Source organism: Xiphophorus hellerii, chromosome 22 (genome assembly GCF_003331165.1).
Source record: "Xiphophorus hellerii strain 12219 chromosome 22, Xiphophorus_hellerii-4.1, whole genome shotgun sequence".
Classification (NCBI taxonomy): domain Eukaryota; kingdom Metazoa; phylum Chordata; class Actinopteri; order Cyprinodontiformes; family Poeciliidae; genus Xiphophorus; species Xiphophorus hellerii.
In genome coordinates, this window is record NC_045693.1 from 19707600 (window position 1) to 19732181 (window position 24582).

The following is a 24582-nucleotide window of genomic DNA, read 5'->3' on the forward strand; positions in this document are numbered from 1 at the left end:
CACAAGACGTGGTCGGCTCCGCTTGCTGCCTCTCCTCCACCGCTGCTGCCGTGATTTAACGCCACTCAGTCTGTGGGACTCAAACACACAAACACACAAACAGGGATAGGTAGCTGCTAGTGCTAATGCAGAAGGCAATGTACAGCTACATGCTACAAAATGGGACGTCCCTCTGACTTATGTAACACACACGCACACGTGCACACACACACTGATAGGTATATACTTAAAAGAACCATTGAATCAGCTGTATTTGTATAACATTTCTGATGAGCTGAATGGACCACGTGATCCAATTATTCTATATTTGAAGAAAGTTTGCAAAAAATGAAAAATCCAGCTTCTTGATTTGCTGGAAAGTATTAAAGTTCATTAATTATGGATTTTATTTTCCCCATCAGAGCTTTGCAGGATTAGTGTGAAATATGTCACCACCAGTTGTAATCATTCGAGGGCTTTTAAAGAATTGGTTCAATTTTTTTTAAAACTGAGGTTCTGTGAAGTTATCAGTAAGCATTTCTGTACCTGTGGTAGAAATATTTCATATGGCCCCGAGTTTTTAGAAATTGTTTGCTGTGGGCGTAGGTGTCAGACGGACTGCCAATTGTTTAAGTTAAATAAACTCTTTGTGACAATATTGAATTGCTCTGAATGCAATGCTATATTAAATGTTTACACAGTCATGAGAGACAGTTATTCAGTTTTTTTAGTAGAGTAAGACCTTATTGCTAACAAAACTATCCTGGTGGAGAATGAGGCTGTAATGTATCTATAGGTAACAGATTGTATCTTCCTGTACTTTGGGGATCTTATAGTTGTTTGTTTTTTTATCACAGTTGATCAGGCAGTAGTCTCCACCAACATAATTTCAACATCAACCTTGTTCAACTATGCTAAAATGAGTGAAATAGTAAAATCAGTGACAGATTAAAAAAACAAAATAGATCAAGAGTTGCCAACTCAAATCTTCAAAAACAGATGTCCTTCGTGTTTTAAATCTTCCTCTGGTGCAAGACATCTAAATTTAATAAATGGTTTATTAATGGTTTGTTCACATACCGATCAGGTATCTCTAGTTTTTAACTCAGCTCTGTTGGAAGCAGGGATGCATCTAAACCACACAGAACACAAGATGTGCACAGTTAATATCCACCAACCAGCTACACTGGCCTCCAGTGTTCACTTTTCTGCAAGTGATTACATCCTTTTTAGAAAAGAGCATTAGACAACATTCACTAGAGTTTGATGTCTTTCTATTAAGGGTTAGAGGAAATGTTTTCAATAATGACTTCATAAAACCTCATTTCAAAAAATCCCAACTATTCCGACACACTTTAAATATAAAGTCTGTCTTTTGAACAAATCAAGCTTGACTTCATTTGTTAAACTTATATTTTGTGTCTCTTTGCCCCGCACTCAAACAGCAAGTCAGACATGTAAAAATGTGCAAGCAACATCTCTACATATTCTGCTCTAAAAGCTGCTTCACTACCATCACCCTGCCACTCTTCATCCATTCCATCTCTAAGTGAAGCATTTATCTGTTTGGCATCGGTGACCTTCTCTGTCCCCTCGTGTGCAGGACGGCTTCACCCCTCTGGCGGTGGCCCTCCAGCAGGGCCATGACCAGGTGGTCTCCCTGCTGCTGGAGAACGATACAAAGGGCAAGGTGCGTCTGCCTGCCCTGCACATCGCCGCACGCAAGGACGACACCAAGGCCGCGGCCCTGCTCCTGCAGAACGACCACAATGCCGATGTGGAGTCCAAGGTGAGCACTGGGGAAGTTCAGCTCTGATCCGGGTCCTTCGGTCGGCTGGTTAATGTCAGATTTTTGTTTGAACTCAAATGACTTTGCATTTTTCTATTGGTTTTTGTCTCTTGCTTTCTTTTCTTTCTTGTTATTGGAATTTGTTGCAGTTATTTATGTTACTTTTATTTCTGGCAAAAAGGAGAAAGAAGTAAAGTGATTTTGAGGAAACTGGATTACTGATTGGGACACTGATTTACTATCCGCTTTGGGGTTAACTAATACACAAGACAATGAGTGCGATAATAGTCATTTTAAAAAAAATGTATGTGTTCATATAGTGAAAAAAACACATGCCTACTAATGGTGTTACAAACCATCAAAGAACTCATAGTTTATACCAGCAATGTTCTTTACCTTTTGGATGCACGGCAGCCATATTGGATGCTGAATTTAGGATGACTTAAGGATGTCTGATCATCCCAATCAAGATTTCTGACTTCAGGTGGAGCTTTTGTTGTATTTCAAACTGGAATTTAGAAAATCCGACCTCCAAGCACATAAAATGCATCATAAGTACATTACTTTGCAAAGATCTCAAGTTATCCCTCTTTTTTTGTACTTGGTTTTATCGTGTTTATAGTCATCTTGATTAAAAAACTATTTGAATGTTTTCAAAGAACTATAAGTTCAGCACAATTCTGCAGATATATTATTGTAAGCTATTGTTCTCAAACTGGAAATTTTATGCAAATTTGACTCAGGATACATTATTTCTCACTGAGCTCCTTCTCTCCTCTTTGCCTTTTCTGTTTTTTTCTCACTAACTGCCCATTTTCTCTTCTTTTGGCTGACTCTGTAGATGATGGTGAATAGAACAACAGAGGTACACATATATATCTGTACATTATGTAGTTTCCTCATTACAGTTCATAAAAACAAATAACAATCACTTCAGTGCCCCCGACCTGATGCAGTTGTGTTTCTGCAGCCTATCCCCCCGTTCTCCATTTTAGCTCATGTCTTCCTCCTCATCATTGCTTCATTATGGTGTATACCTCAAATCATGGAGAAGAGTCAAAGTAAAAAAAGCATGTTTATACCAAAATGTAAAAGAAAAAGTACAATTTAGGTTTTCCTTGGTTTAAATGGTTTCATGGTGTCCAAAAATGTCCAAGGTTTCTCCTTTTAGCAAATTATTTGTAAATGTTGACAGAAATGTTGTCTTAATGTGTCCATGAAACTGATCAACATGATAACCAGTGACCGCATGAGAAGTGGTTATCATCCACTGAAAAGCTGCAGTTTGTCTATAACCTGCATGGCAATCAATATAAGCTGTAACACATCTTGCTGTCTAGCAACAGCCAGTCGGTCTGTTGGTAGAACAGAAGAACTCGGTCTTTAGCATACAGTGCCTCGCAAAAGAATTTGCTGAACTTTTTCACACTTTGACTTCAATGCATTTTATTGCAGTTTTATGTGATGAACCAGGAGAGAGGAACATGCTTAGTGAAGTGGAAAATGCATCTTTGCTTTTTTACATTTTTAAACCAGTCATTACGTTGCAGAACCACCTTTTGCTGCAGTTACGTCTCGAAGTCTTGAGCAGATGTATCTCCATCAGCTTTGCACATCTAGAGACTAAAACCCTTGCCATTCTTTTCTCTGTGAAGAATCAGGGTCAGTAAGATTGATTGAAAAACATATGTGGGCATGTTTTTTAAGTCTTACCTTAGATCCTTAAAAAACCCAAAACGTAATGCAATCACCACCACCTTGTTTCATTGTGTGGTTAATGTGCCACACATCTTGGTTTGCATGTCTGCTGAAAAGTTCATGGCACCACATGGCTCAAACAGGACATCAAGGCTTTTTTTAACAACAGATTCGTATTGTACAAAGACAGATCTGCTCATAATTGAAATATCAATTATATTTACTCCGAGATTGATTACATAGAGGCGGAACGTACAGTAGTTATATAGGTGTATATCACACATTCCATATTTTCATCTGCTTAAAAACCTTGAAAACCAATGATCATCCTTCCACTTCACAATCCTGCTCTGTTACGTCTGGGTCTATCAAATAAAATCCAGAAGAAATATACTGACGTTTCTGCTCATAAAACAACAAAACAGTCAAAGGACATGGATACTTTCGCAAGGCACCTGTACCTCTACTGTAGTCCTAAATTCGTCCACTTGAAGCATTTTGCATGGGACCAAAGCAACAAACATGACACTGCTTCTGCGATAACCAGAACCCCTTCGTCACACTAAAGTCAGGTGGCCACCTCCTGTGTGTGCCTGTTTTGCTTGGCTTTATTTCTGCCATTGGTAGGCCTGACAGTCATCTGGTATGATTCACCCAAAAATGGCTTTGCTGACTTAAAGCTTGAGCATCGTGGTAAACAAATGTGCATAACGTTCAGATTGATGAAGGGCTTTTGATGGCTCTATTAATTTGTCACTGACTCACAATTTTTTTTAAGGATCAGATGACAGTTTCATGTTTAAATATAAATTAAAAACATTTCAAATTGATCGCAACTGTAGTGTTTTAGATAAATTCAGGGTGCACAAATATCTCTGAATCTTCTGCCTTGCTAGTACTTCGTTCATTCTTAAATGACAATTTTGGTACCTAAAAATCTTTGTGCGAGATTCCCTCAGTTATTTGGTTGCCAGTTTTTTTTTTTTTTCTGGCTTTATCAGCAGTTTTAACTAACAATGTAATCCTACTTGATGCCTGCCATTTAAAATGTAAAGAACTGGATTTATAGTTCATTTCTAGTGTAATAGTTTTCAACAGTAAAATGGTCAGAATGTCAAAAAGTTTAATCAGTCACTCAAATTCATGCATGCGTGCATTCACAATGATCTAATTATTTAGACAGACAAAACAAATAGTAATTGTACTAATGATGATAATAAGATGATGAAGATAAAACAGCAATAGGTAATGAGGAAATATAAAAACTGAAGTTTATTTTTGAAATAATTTTCTTTTCACTCAAAGAAATTCTGAAACACTTCAAGCTCTGCTTTAGATTTTATACCATCAGCTCTTAAAGACACACATCTATGAGAGGGAAGGTGCTAATATTGATTAGCATGTAGCTGGACCCATGTGTAATGCATCTTTACAGACTTTCTCTTAGAGAAAACGTCAAGTGTTAGTGATCATGAATTTGTCCTTGTTTAATGTAGACAAAGGCTGAGATCCTGACTTCTTTTGAATATTTGGTTGAATTATTTTCTAACATAATGCGTCTGTTTGTCTGGTTGTGTTTTTTTGTTTGTTTGTTTTTTTTCCCTCAATCCTCAGAGCGGCTTCACTCCCCTGCACATCGCAGCACATTATGGCAACATTAACGTGGCCACGTTGCTGCTGAACAGAGGGGCTGCTGTGGACTTCATGGCTCGAGTGAGTTTACTCTGCCCTCTGCTGTCTGGTGGAAGTATTACCAACTTTTGCCAACTTCCAGTAGAGAGACAAGCAAGCTCAGGCAACAGAGTAACAGAGAAATTCTTTTCATTTCTAAATGTTTACTTTGTTAACAATATTGACAGCGTGGAATGTCACATGAAAGTAAAAACCACTGCATCAGAAAAAGCTGACTATAAACCAAAAGGTCGTCTTTACCACTTTGATGCAACGTGGATCACACTATAGTGGCTATGACAAAATCAGACTATCTCTTTAATGGCCTTTTTGCATTTCTTGTATATTTTATAGGTTTTACTCTGTACAATTACATTTCATTACATCAAATACACGTGGTTAGTTCCTCCAAAATAATCCTATAAATATTTTCCACCACAACACTATTAGATCTGAGGGCAAGTGCAACCAAATCCTCTGCCTCATCAGATGTTGCCTGCACCATATTTAATAGGGGCCTAATTACTGGGTGTTGGCTGCTGCTTTAAGGGGTTGCTGGTGTTTGTGCTGATTTTGACACTGATTACACGTCTACAACGTCTTGCCAGGGCAGAAGGGATAGTTAGAATCACCCAAGGAAGAGGCTCAGCAGATGCTTGTTTTTGAATTTACACCATTTATTTTCACTAAGGGTTGGCCTATGGTTGTTTAATTGTTGGAATTGCTGGTTAAGTGAGAAATGGCTAATGATTAAATGCTTTAATTACAGTTTTATTCAACTGGTGCTGTTGGCCAATGAGAGGTAAATCAATTTGCTGTTAAATATTTACAGAAACATTCCTATTTTTCTATTAGAACGACATTACTCCGCTTCATGTGGCATCGAAAAGGGGCAACAGCAACATGGTGAAGTTACTACTAGACAGAGGGTCCAAAATAGATGCAAAGACCAAGGTGAGATTACCCTTTCTTTCCATAAAAATAGTAAATTTATCCATGAAAGACCCTGTAAAGTATAATAAAGGGGTTGAATATTTGTGGATTTATATGTTTTCAGGATGGTCTGACGCCTCTTCACTGTGGAGCGAGGAGCGGGCACGAACAGGTGGTAGAAATCCTTTTGGACCGAGGAGCGCCCATCCTGTCCAAGACCAAGGTAGCTACCTGAACAATAACTTTGTGAGCCGATGCTTTGCTCGTTAAAGGAAGAGGTCACAAAGACATCACAATTGTTCTTGGCTGTTAAAAATAAGGTCTCAGTAAGTCATACCTTCATCAATAACACTGACACATTTGTTTCAATCAGCTCCTCTAATCACACAGAGCGATTTGAAATCTGTTATCCAATCACACAGCAGAACTGTTGCTGTAGTGTTGTCGCATTGTCTCCATAACGTCTGTGCGACTTCTCCAGAACAGCCTGTCCTCGCTGCGTAAACCCTGCCGTTTGACCGCGCAGGACAACCAGTGTAACAACATAGACATTGTTGTAATGACCTCGTTATAACAATGCTTCTGTAACAGCAACTTCCTTCGCAGTTTTACCTGTACAAGCGCACGGCTGCGTCCTAACTGCCTGTGTCTGTCTGTCCACCTGTGTACGTGTCTGTCTGCGTGTGTCTGTTTTTGTTTTCTTTTCTCTCTCTCTCTTTGTCTGGATCTCTCCGTCTCCTCCCCTCTCCTTCTCTGTTCTCTCTGCCTCTTTCCGACGCCTTGTAGAACGGCCTGTCGCCGCTGCACATGGCCACTCAGGGGGACCACTTGAACTGCGTCCAGCTCCTGCTGCACCACGACGTGCCGGTGGACGACGTCACCAACGACTACTTGACGGCGCTGCATGTCGCCGCGCACTGCGGGCACTACAAGGTGGCCAAGCTCATCGTGGACAAGAAGGCCAATCCGAATGCAAAAGCTCTGGTACGGAAAATGTTGGAGCAAACTATGCTCAAAATGGGTTAATATGATTATTGAAATTTAGTTTGTGGACCAAAAACAAGTTATTTTGATGCATTCTCTTAATCTGAAATGACAGTCCAGGCCAAATAGTTGAATCGTAAACCCAACGTGGTGTTTCAGTTGAACATTGATCACAAATATGTATCAATAGTTTTAGAAGACCTCCTGAAGGGTCTTTGAAAAAGTCTTAACTTCAGTTGTTTTTTGAAAATGGACCACTTTAACTTCCCTTCCAGACTGCCTAGAAAAGGTCCTCACATATCCAATCAGAATTAAGTCGGAAGCTAGTCGGTGATTATAATAAGCAAATGGTTGTGCCGTAACTTGTTAAGGGACATTTACCTAAATATTAATACACCACATTAACGCCTGTGTGCATATTATACACAGGCATATAATATGTCTATTCATATAGCCCAAAATGAACTATGTTTGTGTTGGTGGTATGTGTGCAGAACGTAAACCTGGAGCTGAAAGTCTATCAGCAGTGTTTTGTTGTTGTTGTTTTTTGCATAGAAGCCTAATCTTATTTTAGATTTCCAATTTTATCACGAACTTGCTTCGAGTGTGAAGAAAGACTTTGGTTGTGGTGAATTTTTTAGTTTGACTATAAAAAAAGAAACAATACAAAAGTAATATTAAAAAAAATTGGGTGGGCTGCTCGAGTTTCTGTTTAAATCAGCAATTTGTTGATGAGACATTCAAGGGAAAACCAGAAGAAAAAATAGACTAAAAAAGGTTATTTAAGGTGCTTCCACTGTTGAACTTATAACTTAAAAAAATAAACCTAACCTAGTGTTTTTCCTCACTCCTTACTCATCTTCAGCTGACCTTTTCACCACATTTATTTTACTAAGTGATCATTTGCTTTCTTCCTTTCATCTTATAAACGATCTCTTTTGTAACTGTAAAACGTCCAACGTTGACTAGATGTCACTGTAGTATTAATTGTCTCCCCGTCTAGAACGGCTTCACTCCACTTCACATCGCTTGCAAGAAGAACAGAGTAAAAGTAATGGAGCTTTTGCTGAAGCACGGGGCGTCCATACAGGCCGTAACAGAGGTACAGCACCAAGCCGGAGTGCAGTTCTAACAAAATCTGATTTGTTTTGCTCTTCAAGCTTGACATGTTTTACAGACAGATATTTGAATCATTACTGTTTCCGTGTAGTCCGGCCTAACGCCGATCCACGTGGCAGCCTTCATGGGCCACGAGAACATCGTTCACGCACTGACACGCCATGGAGCGTCGCCCAACACCACCAACGTTGTGAGTGGATGATATCTAAATGATGCTGATTCTGGTTTTGTCCAACTTCGACTTGAAACACGTTGTGTTTGTGACCTCTAGCGAGGGGAAACAGCTCTCCACATGGCGGCCAGGGCTGGCCAGGCAGATGTAGTTCGTTATCTGCTGAAGAACGGAGCCAAGGTGGACACCAAGTCCAAGGTTAGTGCAAAGCGCCTCATTGTGACTCATTCAGTCCATTGAATAACGCTAACGGTCACCTCATCGCTCTGCGTATAGGACGACCAGACAGCGTTGCACATCTCCAGTCGGCTGGGAAAGGTTGACATCGTCCAGCAGCTGCTGCATTGTGGGGCCTCTGCCAACTCTGCCACCACTTCAGGTTACACGCCCCTTCACCTGGCCGCCCGCGAAGGGCACCAGGATGTCGCCTCCATGCTGCTGGAGAACGGTGCCTCACTTTCCTCCTCCACAAAGGTAAATCCCACAGATGTCAGGAGGTCAGGTCAAACGCAGACACTCGGCTAAACAGAACGGAGGTCATCCGGTTTCAGTACCACACTTCCCCACTAGTAGGCCTCCGGGCTGCTTGTCCTGTTTTCTGTTCCACATCCAATTTCGATTCTGACAATTGTATTTTGGGGGGGATTTGTAACATTAGGATTGTGACTGCACTGTTATTTAAAACTGTTCCTGGAGTCAATTATGATTTTTGGTTCTAGCTCAGATCGCATATCCCAGTAGTGGCAGAGATCAAGGTAAAAAAAAAAAGAGATGCGGAGAAGAATTAATGTAGCCGGTTTGTGGAAGTGTGCGATGTGTAGCTGGGGGGCGTTTTTAAAGGTCACCTCGATCGGTGGAGCAGATTAATGGAGGGTGAACCCCATGGTGGGCTCTTTCTCGCTAACACTTACTCACTTGGAACCTCTGGGGACACCCACGGATACCGAGCAAGAAATGGATGCAGCTACATGTAAGAGAAGAGGAATTGGAGTTCAGTAACTACGAGTTAATTTGTGATCTTTACCGAGCAATTGTGTTAAGAGCAGCTTCTCAATCCAGCAGCCTGTCTTCTCCTTCACTGTGTGTGGAGGTCATATGAATGCTGACTGTAGGCAGTCAGAAAGAAAGGAGGTCATGTGTTTCAGGGCAAGCAGTGATATGTGGGAGTCCCACATTCCTTTGGAAAATATGCCCAAATGTCTTTAAATATCTTCACACACGCACACACACCCGCAGGAAGCAGAGTGCTGCTCATTTTGTAGCATATTTGGCTCACTATCTGAGGCATTTTTGATCCACTGTGTTTCTTTTGTGTGGTTAATTCCTTCTAACAGCAAAGCAGACACGAGCTTGATTATCGCTCTGGTCATAACAGGACAAAAAATAAATAAATTTCAACTAGGTAGTAACTGTTTAGGGTTCTCTAATCATTTTGATGTTGTTTTTTACACAACAGCCAAAGTCACTTTTTAATGATCTATTTTACTTAAATGTGACATTTTATGACCATGTTTGAAACATAATTCTTATATAAAATTGTGTGACCGTTGATCTCCCTAATGTGACCATGCACTGTCTCAGATGGCGTAAACTTTAATCATTGTCTCCACCCTTCTCCCCTCACATTAGCACACAAATGAATTTATTCACCATGGTAGTGCAGGCCTTTTCTTTTCAGACTTTCAAACTGAAGCATAAAAATCCCTTCCCCTTATATTGTCATCTATATCTGTGCTTTTTGAGATCGCTTTTGCAGCCGTGTGCTACCACTTACTAGTCAAATTTGGACTCAAATTACATTCGGTGACCTTCCTAGCTCATTATCATGTTAGTGTTCAGTTAGACTGATCATCCTGACAGGTAGCAAGAGTCAGACAACATCACACTGATGGAAAAAAAAGACTTCACTGGCCCTCTTTTCTCTCAGTTGCCTGACCTAAGCTTCAGCTACAACCAATTTAATTGGTTTAAAAAAAAAAAAAAATCATATTTCATCTCTATAAACCTTGGAGTTATTGTGAGTCTCTTCTTCTGTGTTGTTATCTGATTGTTAGACAGATATCTTACCCTTAGTAAATGAATCTTCTTGCATCATTACTTTTATGGCACAACCATTAGATTAGACTTAGGTCGGATGATTAGAGTTATATGAAGCGCTATATCACTAAAATAAACTAATATACAAAAGCTTTAAAAATATCCCATGAACTTTCTTTACTTTTTATTTACATTGTATTTAACTCCACTGATCAGTTTTGCTCTGCGTCCAACAGAAAGGGTTCACGCCGCTGCATGTAGCAGCAAAGTACGGCAAGATGGAGGTGGCCAGTTTGCTTCTTCAGAAGAGAGCCCCACCTGACGCTGCAGGAAAAGTGAGGACAAAATTACCGTGCCTTTTCTTTTCATGAAGATCAAACTGTTCCCATATGTAAACTGCCAGAGGGTAAAAAGAGGCCCAAAATATAGACGAAGAAGTTGTCCAGATCTGGTGGTTTTAGTATTTCTGAATTGTTAATAAAAGATTGAAAGTCTTTAGCAGATGTAACAACTTGTTCTAATTCAACAAAGTGTCGGGAATATTATGCAAAGTGACAACAGCTGATCTCCATCCAATACAAACAGTAGATGCTCTTCCTGTTGCATAAAGCTTGAGGGCAGATTTGCCTTTTCTCCCCTGATACACTCGGAACACACACGCCGACACACTTTCTTTCTTCGGACAGACCCACTGGCAGTCGGCCACCACCTGAAAGTATTTATCCTAATAGCACTCATGTATGATAATGAAGCTCCCACAAATCCCTAAATCCAGACTTTGTTGCCCACTTTTTTGGGCTACCTTGAAATGATATCAGGGGAAATAAATTGTCTTTTGACTCTCCGAGGCTAAATGTGTGGGAAAACGGCGACTCCACTTTCATCAAGCAGATTGTAAGGATCGGTTTGAAGTCATTCTGCAGATGTTTGTAATGGCCCAGCAGGTTATTTCTGGTATATTTTGGCAGCAACTGCAAATAAAGCTGGCCTACTTCCTGTTCTTATTTTCTGACGCTGAAATTTATCCTAACATGGATGCAGGTTGACCTCGTTATGACATGTTTTAATAAATTGCATGTTTTGCTAGTTTGACGCTGCAGTGTGGGTACTGAAGTCATTATTGTGCAGTAATACGCTCTGTAGAGCATTTTAAAATAAACAGGTAAACCCCTAAAATGTTGCTGTGATGATAATATTTAATTTTTCTTTTAAATGTGGGACTTCCAGAGTCCCTCATTTAATATCAGAGTTTAAGTTATGAAAAAATTGAGAAGATTCATTGCATTTAATCTTGTCCATCTTATAAATGTGATTGTGTTTTTTTAAATATATATATACACGGTATATATATTCTCCCAGTCTTCCTCCAGTTTTCTCTCCGTATTCTGTTGATTTGATGCTCTAACTTTATATTAGCATGTTTCTAATGCTTAGTGATTTCTAATATTCTGTCTTGCATGCCCTGTTTGTGTGTGTGGGTGTCTTAGAGTGGGCTAACTCCACTGCATGTAGCCGCTCACTACGATAATCAGAGAGTGGCGCTGTTGCTGCTGGATCAGGGATCTTCCCCTCATGCTGCCGCCAAGGTATCTACACATACTTCATTACTTTTTTGGTATATATATATATTTTTTTGTGGATTGGATTTAGAACGATAGGTCATCCCATCTCATAATTAGCTTCCTTTGAATTTTCTCAGCCAGGGAGACTTAGCTCTTGCATAGTGGCTACAGTGACTTCTAGGAAGTCATTTATAGTATAGTGATGCTTTATGCTGTTTGCGCTGCATGGAAATATTTGTTGATTTACAGTTTGGCAGTGACTTTTGTGCTCAAGTGATGAACAGAAAAATAATATAAAATGTTTTTGTGAAGAGAAAATATCATACAGCACTTGAGAGACTATTTTTCATTTCCTTTTTCTCACTCAGTCATTCCTTCCTGCACGTCTTTTTTTTCTGTTAGCTTATAATAAAACATTGGGTGTGTATTGGGTGCATTTGGATTAATTTGAGCACTTCTGGCAAGTTGTTACTGGTGTTATTCTGGAGGAGTCTGTCTGCATAATCTTTCATACTAATGCAAGCTGTACATTTTTTCAGAGTCAGACATCATGTGTATTTCCATGCTCAGATAACAAAAACAATTAAAAGATCCCATGAAAATTAACTCAGAGCTGATTTTTAGAAGGTCGGTTTAAAAAAAGATAGTGTGTCTTTGGCTGTATATTTTTAGAATGTGCTCTAAATTTACCAAATGTGACAGATGCCTTTTGAACACACTCTTAATCTTTTTTACTAGCTCTATTTTAAGCTTTAATCTCCTTGCTACTTTTTGGGTCCTAAAGCTGCATACAAATTTGAATAAACCCTCCTCGGTTTCTGCCAGTGGAAGATACACTCATCAGCCATAACGTTATGGCTCCCAATGAAATCCCCTGCAGTGCTAATACTGGTTCCATTAAAAACAGTATTAGCATCTTTAGCTGTTTTAGGAGAATGTTTCGGCCAACATGCATCAAAGAGCCTTCGCCACACCTGACCCTGTTGCAGATCCTAAAATGTTTCTTGATAGGTCCAGTTTTGATAAGTATTGACCAGCAGATGAGATATGGGGATTCGAGTCTCTAACCTGGAATTAATTTTACTTATGCCTCTTTTCACTGAGCAGCTTGGATTGGTGTGGGTTGGTGCGGTTTGTTGCGCTATATTGTGGTCCGGTATATTCAGGAAAGGGTCCAATTTTAGATCAAGTAAAAATAAGTGATTGTGGATCAACCATCTATTTTTATGATACTTTTTGTTTATCTACGTGGTGAAGTCTTTGTACTTTGATCCATTATGTGTGAAAACAGTTTCATGACTCTGAATGAAATAGATAAATTATAGAGAAAAATAAATGTCAGATGTTTTTGTTACCTTGAGTACAAACCTGAACCATGAATTAAAATGAGGTTGATCATATAAATGACCTGCAGTTACATCAAATTAGTATTTTAATTCCCCTTTCTTGTCCTAGAACGGCTACACGCCTCTTCACATCGCTGCCAAAAAGAACCAAATGGACATCGGGACCACACTGCTGGAGTACGGCGCAGACACCAACGCGGTAACGAGGCAGGGCATCAGTCCAATTCACCTGGCGGCGCAGGAGGGCAGCGTGGACCTCGTGTCCCTGCTGCTGGCCAAGAATGCTAACGTCAATGTGTGCAATAAGGTGACCGATGCCAGTTTTTACAATCCTTGCTGGAAACACGTAAACCGATGTTGTTTGAAACAAATCTGAAGGAACATGTTTAGCATTCAATCCCAAACCATACAAAATGTGATTTTTTTTATTTATTTTTTTTTCCTCCAGCGGGATCTTTGGAGCTGCTTTGTTTTAAAAATAGAGTTGTTATCATGTGGTTATGTTCTTAGTTACATCCAGGACATATTTGTTCATGCATTGTACTGTGTGTGTACTTTAATTTAACACAGAGTGGACTCACGCCCCTGCACCTAGCAGCTCAGGAAGACAAGGTCAACGTTGCAGAAATCCTTGTAATCAACGAGGCTGATGTCAATTCACAAACAAAGGTAAAACTCTCTCAAACAGTCCAGTCTGCAAATACAAAAAATTGTACCCTTATTTGGTTTTTGCAGTTTTTTGTTGATTCATTCTATCTTACTTAGAGTTTTAACATTTCAAATAAACAAAATGTGTTTACCGATCATCCTGTTCTGCATCAAATAAATACATTCTAATACAAAGTCAACCTGTATGTGTCTGCTGAGGCTGATCTGCCCCAGCTGAAGGTTATTTGGGGAGTGTTTGTGCTGACAGGACAGATGTTTATAGAAGAAAGGTCATTCCTGCTCTGATCTCTAAGTGTTGTGCTCATAATCATAACTCAACATGATATATGAAGCAGTATTCTGGTTTTCAGTGATAACCTGCTGAGAGTTTGGTTATATGAACATGTTTCCACATTTTTAAAAGAAATATCACTAAAAAGAGAGATATCTAATAGAAGTTATGTTACAGCTTCATGCCCCTATTGACTGTCCATAACTACCTCCTACTCTCCGTTTCATCTTCTTTCCTTTTCATGTCCCTCCATCTGCAGATTGGATACACTCCCCTACATGTGGCCTGTCACTATGGCAACGCAAAGATGGCAAACTTTCTTCTGCAGAACCACGCCAAAGCCGACGCCAAAACAAAGGTAAACCTCCTCAATGTTGCAATCAGTATCAGTCACTTTAAATCTCTTTAATATCTATATCAGCACCAATTTCATGTTTGTTCTTTTTTAAACAAAAGATCAGTCTTGTAGCTTATCCTCAAACCAGTTTGAGCTGAGTAGGAAATCCTAACCATTCCATCAAGTTTCAAACTCATTTTACCAAAGAAGTGCAATTCAAGTGCTTTCACTGTGTCTGTCTCCATCTAGAACGGCTACACTCCACTCCACCAAGCAGCTCAGCAGGGCCACACCCACATCATCAACCTGCTGCTTCAGCACGGAGCCTCGGCCAACGACCTCACCGTGGTGCGAACACCGAACAGACAAGCTAAAATGCTGAATGCTTTCTATGTTTTCTGGACCTTTAATATTGTTCTCTTTTTTTTTTTTCCCTCAACGGTTAGAATGGAAACACTGCCCTTTCAGTGGCCCGCCGTCTGGGGTACATCTCTGTAGTGGACACTCTGAGGCCCATGACTGATGATAACCTCTCAGCTATGGTGAGACACTGTCTTCTACTCAGCAGTTTCTTGTTTAATGTTAGAAAAACTACATCAATGCAATTAAGCTCTACTTAATGGTGTAGGTGCCGGCTTGTCCAAATCAAACCTGGCCTTCCAGTCAGCAGCACAGTTAATGGAGCGAGTGAACAAATGTGGCATCATGAGCCGGCAAGTCAGTCCGTCACGCCGTGTCACATGTGTGACTTTGCCCTGATTAAGAAACAGAGAGAAGGCTTAGATTGGAGCTTAGATTTCTTCTCCTTAGCCAAGGTCACCGGCAGCGATCTTATTGACACAAGGCTCAATGAGGAGTGTGAGGGTTGGCCACAGGAGAAGAGTTTGGACACGATACAATGCCAAAGTTAGTGGGAAAAGTAGGGAAAAATGGCCAGTGAGAAGCAATCTTTTTGAGTGGTAGGAAGTAAAAGACTGCACAAGGTAAAATCCATGTATGCTGAAGTGTCAAGTTGTTGAACAGACAGACAGAAAGAAAGAAAGTATAATGTTTCTCCAACTATGTGTCATGTCACTTTGTGTGTGTGTTTTTTTTTATTCAGAGTGCCTCGGAAAAACACAAAATCAATGTCCCGGAGACCATAAATGAGTTCCTTGACATGTCAGATGACGAAGGTAAGTGAATTATTGTTAAAATAGCTCAGATTTTATTGTTTTTTTTAAATCATGATTATCACCTATATTGTGTGGTAGATGTCTTTGACAATTGCATACTTAACTGTACGTGTATCCAAATCACGCAGTTCGGACTAATGTGCCACAGATTCTCAGAGAAAAGTCTTTTTCTGATCTTGATGAAGGTACTGGTGACCAGTTTGAATCTGTTTTGTGCTGTTTGCTTTCTTTAACTGTAGAATCTGCGGACATTTTCTTATCTTTAGCTCACTGTGCTAAGCAGCCATTGCTTTACTACCAATCAAAACTCGTACTTCAGCTGAGTGAAGTGATTTGTTTGTAGTTGCTGTTAGACTATTAACCACTTGTGCTACGAAACCACATCCTGTCTGTTTTTATTGTTTGTTTTTGTTTTTGCATCATTTAAGTTACATGCATTTTATTTGAGATCTGCAAAGTTATTTTCTGTCAAGCTTTATCCTTTGACTCTGCCGGTCTTGGAAAATCAAACACTGATTATCTTTGTCAAAAAAAAACAAACACTTTCTGCAAAATACTGATGTTTTTTGACTATTCTCACAGTAAAACTACAAACTTCTCTGCACTTATTGGGACTTTATGTGATAGATCAACACAAGGTAGTGCATGACTGCCAAGTGGAAAGACAATTATACTTGGTTTTAACATGTTTACCATTAAAAATCTCTAAATCCTTTGCAGTCATATCCAGTCCCTGTGAGTCAATTCTTGTAGATCCAAGTTTTGTTTTTTTGTTTGTTTTTTGCTTTTTTGGAAAATAGCTGAAGCTAGAATTAATGTTTATGGATGGAGAGTATCTATAAAAATCAATTTTCAACTTTTTCCGTACATTTTTGAGTGGCTTTAGGTGTGGGTTTAAATCGGCTGTTCTAAAGCATGGAAGTCTGTTAATCTAAACCATTCCATCGTAGCTCTGGTTGCATGTTTAAGGTCACTCTAGAGGCGGAAAGTGAAATGATGTTCTGTCTGTTAAAGACTCCAACAAGTTTCCTTCCAGGACTTCCTTGTACATAGCCCCATCCGTCCCAATCGACTCTGATCTGCTTCCCCGTCTCTGCTGAAGAAATTCCTCATCACAGCATGATGCTGCCATCACCATGTTTCGCTGTCTATTCGTTTTGTCCTTTCACATGTACTGTTGTGTCTTTTGATCAACAATTCAGATTTTTTTCCTCATCGACCATGTCATTTCCTGTGTCTCCTTCATGGCTTATAGCAACCACTAATCATTGCTTCTTATGACTTTTTTTTCCAACAGTGGCTTTCTTCTTGCCACTCTTCCATTAATCCATGTGTTCCTGTGTTCCCTGGTCATGTTTACTAATGTTCTCCAGCGAATCTCTGTGACCAGGATTTAGTGTGATTAAAATGCACATAGTTGGTTGCGCTTGATGTTATTTAGAGAAAAAGGGGCCTGAATACTAATGACTCAGGATTTTTAGGTTTTAATTGTTAAACATAGAAAACGACGATTCTTTCACCTTCACAATTTTGTGCTATTTTGTGTTAGTCATACAAAACCCCAAGAAAATACACTGAGATTTGCAGTTTTAATGAAACAGAATGTGGACAATGTAATGGGATATAAATACTTTAGAAAGACTCTTTATGCAAAAGATCACAAATTGTGTTTTTATCACTCACATGATGCAGCAATAAGCTCCAAAGCCATGACCACGGCATGCTTGGTTACAGAACACCTTTATTCCTTCAGAGCCGTGTTTATGGTACGAGTCACACTGTTTAAAGCTGCCACCTTCAGTCCACTGCCGTTTGTAAAATTGATGAGGTTGTTCACAGGCTGTTGCTCAGGGGACGGTTGGGAGGGCGGCGGTTCTTTGTCAGGTGATACGGCCGGACTGCACAAACATATCAAGTGATATGTGGATGAATCTATTTTTGAGCTGGATCCTCGCTGGCCTTGTGCGCTCCCACCAGCGTGATCTTTATTTTTTATTTTTTTAAAAAGACGAGATGATCCTCCTTGTGCTGTGTATGAACTCTTTGTAGTGTGTGTACATAATTCATCTGCAGTGAGCCTGTTCAGGGTGGACTTGATAGCAGCCCAATAGAAGCGAGGACAGATTGGGTGTTTGCTTTCAGGAGTGGAGTCAGTCCCTCCTCGCTGCCGGATGGTTTTTGGTCTGTGTGTAAGTCTGTCTTAAAGAGGCAGGAGAAAGTAAAGACTTACCACAACTCTCTTTAATCCAATATGGGGAAATCCTATTATAGCGCAGGTTGGATAGGTTGTATGTGTTGCTTCTAGCTGTTTGTGTGGCTTTTCCTTTACTTACATTAAACTTTTAGCAGGCTTCTGTAGTTTCCAGTTGTACCGCGAATGGGTAAAACTTTTAACATTTATTATGCCCTTCTGTTGTAGGGTATTTGAAGCATGTTACCAGATCTAGTCTGGTGTTTTTTGTGTTAAAAATCACTGGATGCAGCATGCAGAGCAAACAGAAAGACGAAGGATTGTGGCTCAATATTTTCTTAAAGACTGGCAAAAAAAAAAAAAAAAGTGCCTGCTGAGTATTTCATCATTACTGACACTACTTCCCCCAGTTTGACATCCAGCCAAACACTCCCTGGCTTCCAGCATTAAGAGTTTCCCTTTTTTTCCCCCTCTCTCATTCACTGTCCTCTCCAGTGAGATTCTCAGGCATTTGCTGAAAAAACCTGTCAGCTGACTGTGGCTACTCTCCACGGAGCCCTAAACTCTTCCAGTGACGGTTCTCTATGTCTCTGCTTGTGTTTGTTGAAGACGAGGCGTTTTCTTCCCCTCTCTCTCTGTCTCTCTCTCTATCTCGCTAAATCCAATAAGATGAGCTTTCTCTGAGCCGCCTGCGGGAGAATTAACTCCTGCGGTCAGGCGGCTTTTTGACTTCTGACATTTCTGCCCTCACGGCGACACAAAAGTTCCAAGAGTTTGGATTTGTTCCATTTAATTGCGAAAAAAGAGCGGAAGAGATGGCGCGCACCGGCGGATCCAAACGCGCAACTTGTTATTGTTGTTGTTGCCCGAGCGCAGTTAGGCGCAGGAGTTGAATGAAGAAAGATCGCAACTTTTCCCGTCTGCGCCAGAAGCGCACCGAATGGACTGTTCGGTGTAGGTCTTCCTTAGTTTGTTTCATTTTTAAAAAAAAATTTTTATTTTTTTTTTAGCTTTAGGGGGTTTTGTTGCTTCAAGTTTGGGGATCGAGAAAAGTAGCGGAGGAATAATTAGCGGAGCTGCGATCAACATGGCTGCGTCGGAAAAAGGTAACCATTAAGGAACGTCGAGGATATACACTAGTTAACTCAATTTTAAAAAAAACACACACATAAAATAATTACATTGAGATGAGCCGTCTAGGTAGCTGAAACATTTTATTTCAAGGCGAATTTATTTATTTATGTATTTGTTAGCGGAGATTATGGTAATGGGGCATACAAACTATATGTTTGTGCCGATTTAATGTGTTTGTACTTGAATGGGTCTGTGAAATGTTACTAAAAAAGAAGTGGGTTGCTTGTTTGGTCAAGTCAGACAAAAAAAGCGTGGAAAACACAGGAAGTAGCACCAAGAATGTAGAGCTCATCGGTTTAATGTATGTTGTGTTATTTTGAAACATTTGGAAATATGATGGGAACATAAAAACACACAATTAAGTTTCTTTTTTTTTTTTTAGCACTTGCCTGAATTGCACATAGTTCCTGGATGCAGTTTAATGATTCTTTAATGGAAACAGTTCATTTAAATCAACCACAACAATACCTAGAATAATAGATATTACAATTATGATAAGCAGTTTCATTATGTCCTCCCACGTCAAGCCTCACTCAGTCAGTAACAGATGTCGCCCTGGATTTGCATCCAATGCCCCACGCCGCAAGTGAGAAACTTCTGTTAAATTTTGTCAGAATCCACCATTGTTTAGGGGTCACTGAAGTAAAACTCTGCTTCAAACGTGTCATTTTAAGCTGTTTACCAGATAACAAAGATTGGTGTTCTAATACACAATATTTCAGAAATGACCTTTTATGTTTCCCAAATTACTGTCACTAGTGCCACATTCAGATGTGCAATCAAAATAATGATAATAAAATGACCTATTTTTAATACAGACTGATTGAGGGGAAAAAACACATAAGTTAGCGTACGCATGCACCTTTAAATAAACATATTAAAATGCAATTTGAAAGTTTTAGCACATACGTGTCAAACTTAAATCGTCATAAGTTTTTATGTGACCCTCCGGATTCTACACAAATAGAACCTACAAGATAACAGTTGTGTGCTGAAATATTATATTATCAATCAAATCAAAGCTGTTTTTTATGTATACTTCCAGATGTGAAAGATGTTACCATTGAAGAGAAAGCAATTTATTAATATTTTAACAGTTTAGGTAGTTTTATCCATATTTTTTTATGTATTATTGTTGTGTATCATGTTTTTTTTATGTGGACCATGAATCTGATGAATAAATCAATCAAATCATATGTTCTACTACAACCGGCCCTTTGAAGACATTTGTGATCTTCATAAGGCCCAACATAAAAATGAGTTTGGCTGACACCCCTGTCTTTTAGCATCTAAGTTACCAAAAGTCGCTCATTCTCTGGTGTTTGCTATTGCAGCTGATCAGCTCGAATCTTCTTTTGTGATATCGCTGACCCAAATACGCACGAGCAAAGACTCTTTTCCTATTTAAATAAATCAGTGTCTGATATTTACTGTCATTGTAGCCTAAATTTGTTAGTGAAAAAATAGATACAATTTAAACATAGACTAGTTCAAAACACAAAATCAATAGAACCAATTTGAGCTGTAGCATTTTGTCTTTTTTTTTTCTTTGCTTGAACACTCTTCTTGTTCCGTCAGTTTTCCACCACAATTTTTATTTTTTCATTTTTAAAGAAAATAAAGTATAACGAGCTCTTTTGCAAAGGGAAAAAAAATTCCTCGGTTATTTGTGCGTTAGAGTTGGGTTTTATTTTGAAATCAGACTCCGGAAGTGCTCTTATGCCGCTGCCTTGACGCCGGTTAGTGGCGTCTGCTCGGAGTGCGGCAGTGCTGAAGCCAGGAGGGGGAGGGGCTGCGGTGAAGGAGCACAGTGTTGCAGGCAGGACAGAGACGGACATGAGGGAGAAGGGGAAGCACTACGGCCGCTCCGGCGGCTTCATTGATCGGCGTGTCATCGTCCACCGGTCCGCCGATCGAGGTGCGATGCGCTGCTGAACTTTCCGCTTCTGTGTTGTTTTTCTGGCTTTGCTTGTCGTCTGTGTTTGAGTGCTGTGATAGGAGGTGCGTTTGATTTTTTTTATTTAATTTTTTTTTTTTTTTTTTCCAGGACAGCAGCAGATTTACCGCAAAGTTGCTTTATTGCTGCCTCTCCTGATGTTTTCTGTTAAATCCTCTTCCTAACCTCTGAATGAGGTTGTGATTCACGCTGTTGTATGCCACAGCCTATTGAACAGATTCAAATAAAAGTAGCTGTAGGCTGTGTATCTGCAGTGATGTTTTGGGTTCAACGTCACAGTGCTGCTGATTATTGCCCCCCAGGGCCTTAATAAATGCTCTAATCAAATAAGAAAGAGATGGATGCTGGCTGTTCTTGTTTATTTTCCTTCTCTGAGGTGCTGCATCGCCTCCTCCTTTATCTGCTTGTGAAGTTAACAGCTGGATGTTGTGATTTCAACCCCCGCCCCTCCAGGTGAGGATGCGATGACCGGTGACACTGACAAATACCTGCGACCTCAGGACCTCAAGGAGCTGGGGGATGATTCTCTCCCGCAGGAGGGCTACATGGGCTTCAGCATAGGAGCACGCTCTGCCAGGTAGGCACCTGTCATTTGAGTTAAGTTTTTATTTAATCTAACTGGATTATTGGGAGATTATTGATGCTGTGATCACATTCATTATAGATTTATAACTACTGCATTGGCCGCCGCTGTACAAAACCGAAGCATGTTGTGAAGTATTTAGCTTTCTGGTTTATCTGGACACAAAACAAATAAAGAATAATATAGAAGTCACCTCACAACAAGAGCCTGGAATGTTGCCATCTAACGATTCAACCTGACAACAAAAACATAAAATGATTCAGCGTTTTGCCTGACCTCATTCAAACCCAGGCCAGAGCTACGAAACGGCCCAGAGTACAGCACGATGTAGAGACGAGCCGCATGAGTACACTTTTCAAAGAGACTACAAAAGGTTGTTGTGGAAAACTGGCAGGGTACAGGGGAAAACACATCAGAGGCTATTGTTTCTATAGTGACAGATGGCAGATGTACCGTGATGGCTGGATTGATAAAAAAGGAAACGGAGAGGTGAGTGGCGACAGGAAGCTGCTAGCATCAGCAGGGCTCGGCAAACAAGGGAAACCCAGAATTAGATGGAAAGATTCCATGTAAACAAGTTTGTTTTGTTTTTTTGATGGAAAAAGTCTCAGTAGTCGCTAAATGTAGTTGCTGTTCAAATGTTAAGATACCGAACAATGAAAGGATTTACTTTTATTTTATTTATCTATTTTTTTGCTTCACTTTTTGTGTTTAATATTAGAGATGCACTGATCCAATATTTGGGTCAGAGTTCTAATATTCACGTTTTGCAAATCTTTGACTGGCTGACACCAAATTTATCTGATTCCAGTTTCAATTTTAGAAAAATATAATGAACCAGATTTAAGATATTTCTTTCCAAACTTCCTGCCAAGAGATGCCACTTATTAGGAAATCAAGGTGACACCACAGCTTGTGTGAGAAGTTACTTCTTTGTTTTGCTAAAACTTCAAAAACAAGATAAATTCATTGCACTATTAGTTATTTGTTGTATTATATTAGTTGATCTTTTTAAACTATCTTTTGCAACTAGTGTGATTAGCATGGCTAGCATTAGCTGCAGACATTCACAGGATTGTTGCGTCATCAGAAACATCCCAAAAGAGAAGTGGACCGGAAATTTTACGTTTCATTTCTAACTTTAAATTGTTCTTATAAAAAAATGTACAGTATGTAAAACTGAAGTCACGTAAAAGTCCTCCTCAAAATGCATTTCTACTCCTCTAAAACTGGATAAACTTTACTTGCCAACTATTCAAATGTCTCTTTCCAAGAATGTGAATGTTGTGAAATATATTAAATAATGTATTATTGATCTGTGTTTACGTATGACGCTGAGCAAGGCCTTTGCTTTCCCTTACCTTTCTGTTTATACATCGACATTGCATGGTTTTGCTTTTGCTGGGCTGCGCACACACATACACACATTAATACAAATCTAAACCAAATGTGCTTAGAGTAATGCCACCATGCAAAAGCACAGCATCAGTGTCCTATGTTTAAAGAAAAGTCATATCATGCCTAAATGTTTTCAAAATGCTTTGCTTTTCACTGTTCTGCTTTTTTTTTTTCTTCTTGTTTTCTTGTCCCTCATTCTAGCCCTAGGATCAGGTAAGAAAAGGGCAGCAGTAGCATTAGTAGTAGTAGGAAGCATAAGTGTGAGTCGTGTCTTTCGTGTATTAGAACCTCCACCTAAAGCCACAAGTCATCCTATTGCACATTGGTCTCATCGTGTTGCTGTTGCAGCGTTGCTCAGATCATTTAGCTCCATTTAGCTGGTTAGCATTCATCACAATTTCTCATCCCTGTTAACAATCATTCATCCCATGCGCTGTTTAAGTTTTAAAATGAATTTGTTTTTTGGGTTACTGGTGTGGAAAAAAAGATGAGAATGCACTGGTGGTGTTTTATTTTAGACTAGTTTATTTTAGAGATGCACCAATATGAGAATTTGTGGCCGATTTTAGCTTATTTCTGTTTCACTTCAAGTGTTGCAAATATAAAATATTCAAAATAAATATTTATGTAGTTTCTGACAATGTAAAAAAACAAATACTATCTTTAAAAACATGTTTTGTCTTAATATCATCAGCTTCGTAAAATAGTGGGATACGTCATTTTTTCCCAAAAGTGATTGTGGCAAAAAATACAAATAATAAAAAAAAAATAACCCACTTGTATTTTTTTCTCCACCATTAGCAGGGTTAGTGTGACTAGAATTGCGAACTGTCAAAATCAGCCTCTTTGTACATTTACTCTCAGTAGAGTAGATCTGTTTCTTAACTGAGATTTCCCCCAAATTGAAAAAAACATCCAAATCAAACTTGAAGGGTCTGTTAGCTTCAAAAAGCTAAAATAAACTAATTTTGCCTCCTGCTATTTGCTAACACAACATCTCCCTCCTAGTTTATATTAAGTAGCAGTCTCAAAGAGCAACCCACATGACTCTGCAAAAACATCTCTTTATTTTTAGAAGCAGAACAGCTTTTGTTCTTTCCCCTGACTTCATTTTTAAACACCTCACTGATACTGAAAATGTGGACAACTTTCACACGGAAAAGTGTTGTTGTTAGCATAACATGTTAACATTTAGGTATGGTGTTTTTCGCTGACCATAACAAGATGGATTTTTCAAACGGTAAATGGCCTGACTGGTCACCGGCGTAATTCTCGGTGCATCTCTGGTTTATGTACTTTTTTTTTCAGTTTTGATTGTGTGGTTTAACCGCTTCAAGTTTTCTTTAGTGTGTCACCAAGTGTAACTTCCAGGGATCAAAATGTCAGCGTACATCCCCCAGCCCCACCTAACATCTTGTCGACATGCTGGTAATTGAATTCCTCCCAGGATTATTCTAGATACTGTGATGATTTGCAGAGATGGAAAGCTTACACGCTGACGGATTGACATGGCGGAGACACACACTCACATGCACACTTGGCACTTACATGGATGCACAATGACTCAACAGTCAGCA

General features: G+C 39.5%; 1 protein-coding gene across 33 annotated transcripts in view; it reads left to right on the forward strand.

Moving 5' to 3' along the window:
- LOC116713177 (ankyrin-3-like) overlaps positions 1-24582 on the forward strand; it is a 135890-nt gene that overhangs the window by 69134 nt on the left and 42174 nt on the right. For 19 of the 33 annotated variants that reach the window (XM_032553200.1, XM_032553201.1, XM_032553199.1 and 16 more), the window contains 20 exons: positions 1583-1768; positions 2610-2633; positions 5081-5179; positions 5993-6091; positions 6195-6293; positions 6857-7054; positions 8058-8156; positions 8265-8363; positions 8445-8543; positions 8622-8819; positions 10619-10717; positions 11870-11968; positions 13400-13597; positions 13861-13959; positions 14490-14588; positions 14817-14915; positions 15014-15109; positions 15670-15742; positions 21478-21601; positions 23207-23218. In XM_032553200.1, the coding sequence (XP_032409091.1) occupies positions 1583-1768; positions 2610-2633; positions 5081-5179; positions 5993-6091; positions 6195-6293; positions 6857-7054; positions 8058-8156; positions 8265-8363; positions 8445-8543; positions 8622-8819; positions 10619-10717; positions 11870-11968; positions 13400-13597; positions 13861-13959; positions 14490-14588; positions 14817-14915; positions 15014-15109; positions 15670-15742; positions 21478-21601; positions 23207-23218 (2198 nt within the window). Of the gene's footprint in view, positions 1-1582; positions 1769-2609; positions 2634-5080; positions 5180-5992; positions 6092-6194; positions 6294-6856; positions 7055-8057; positions 8157-8264; positions 8364-8444; positions 8544-8621; positions 8820-10618; positions 10718-11869; positions 11969-13399; positions 13598-13860; positions 13960-14489; positions 14589-14816; positions 14916-15013; positions 15110-15669; positions 15743-18137; positions 19040-20726; positions 20986-21477; positions 21602-23206; positions 23219-24582 lie in introns of those variants that run through there. The other 14 variants (XM_032553206.1, XM_032553204.1, XM_032553216.1 and 11 more) reach the window with 6 other exon arrangements.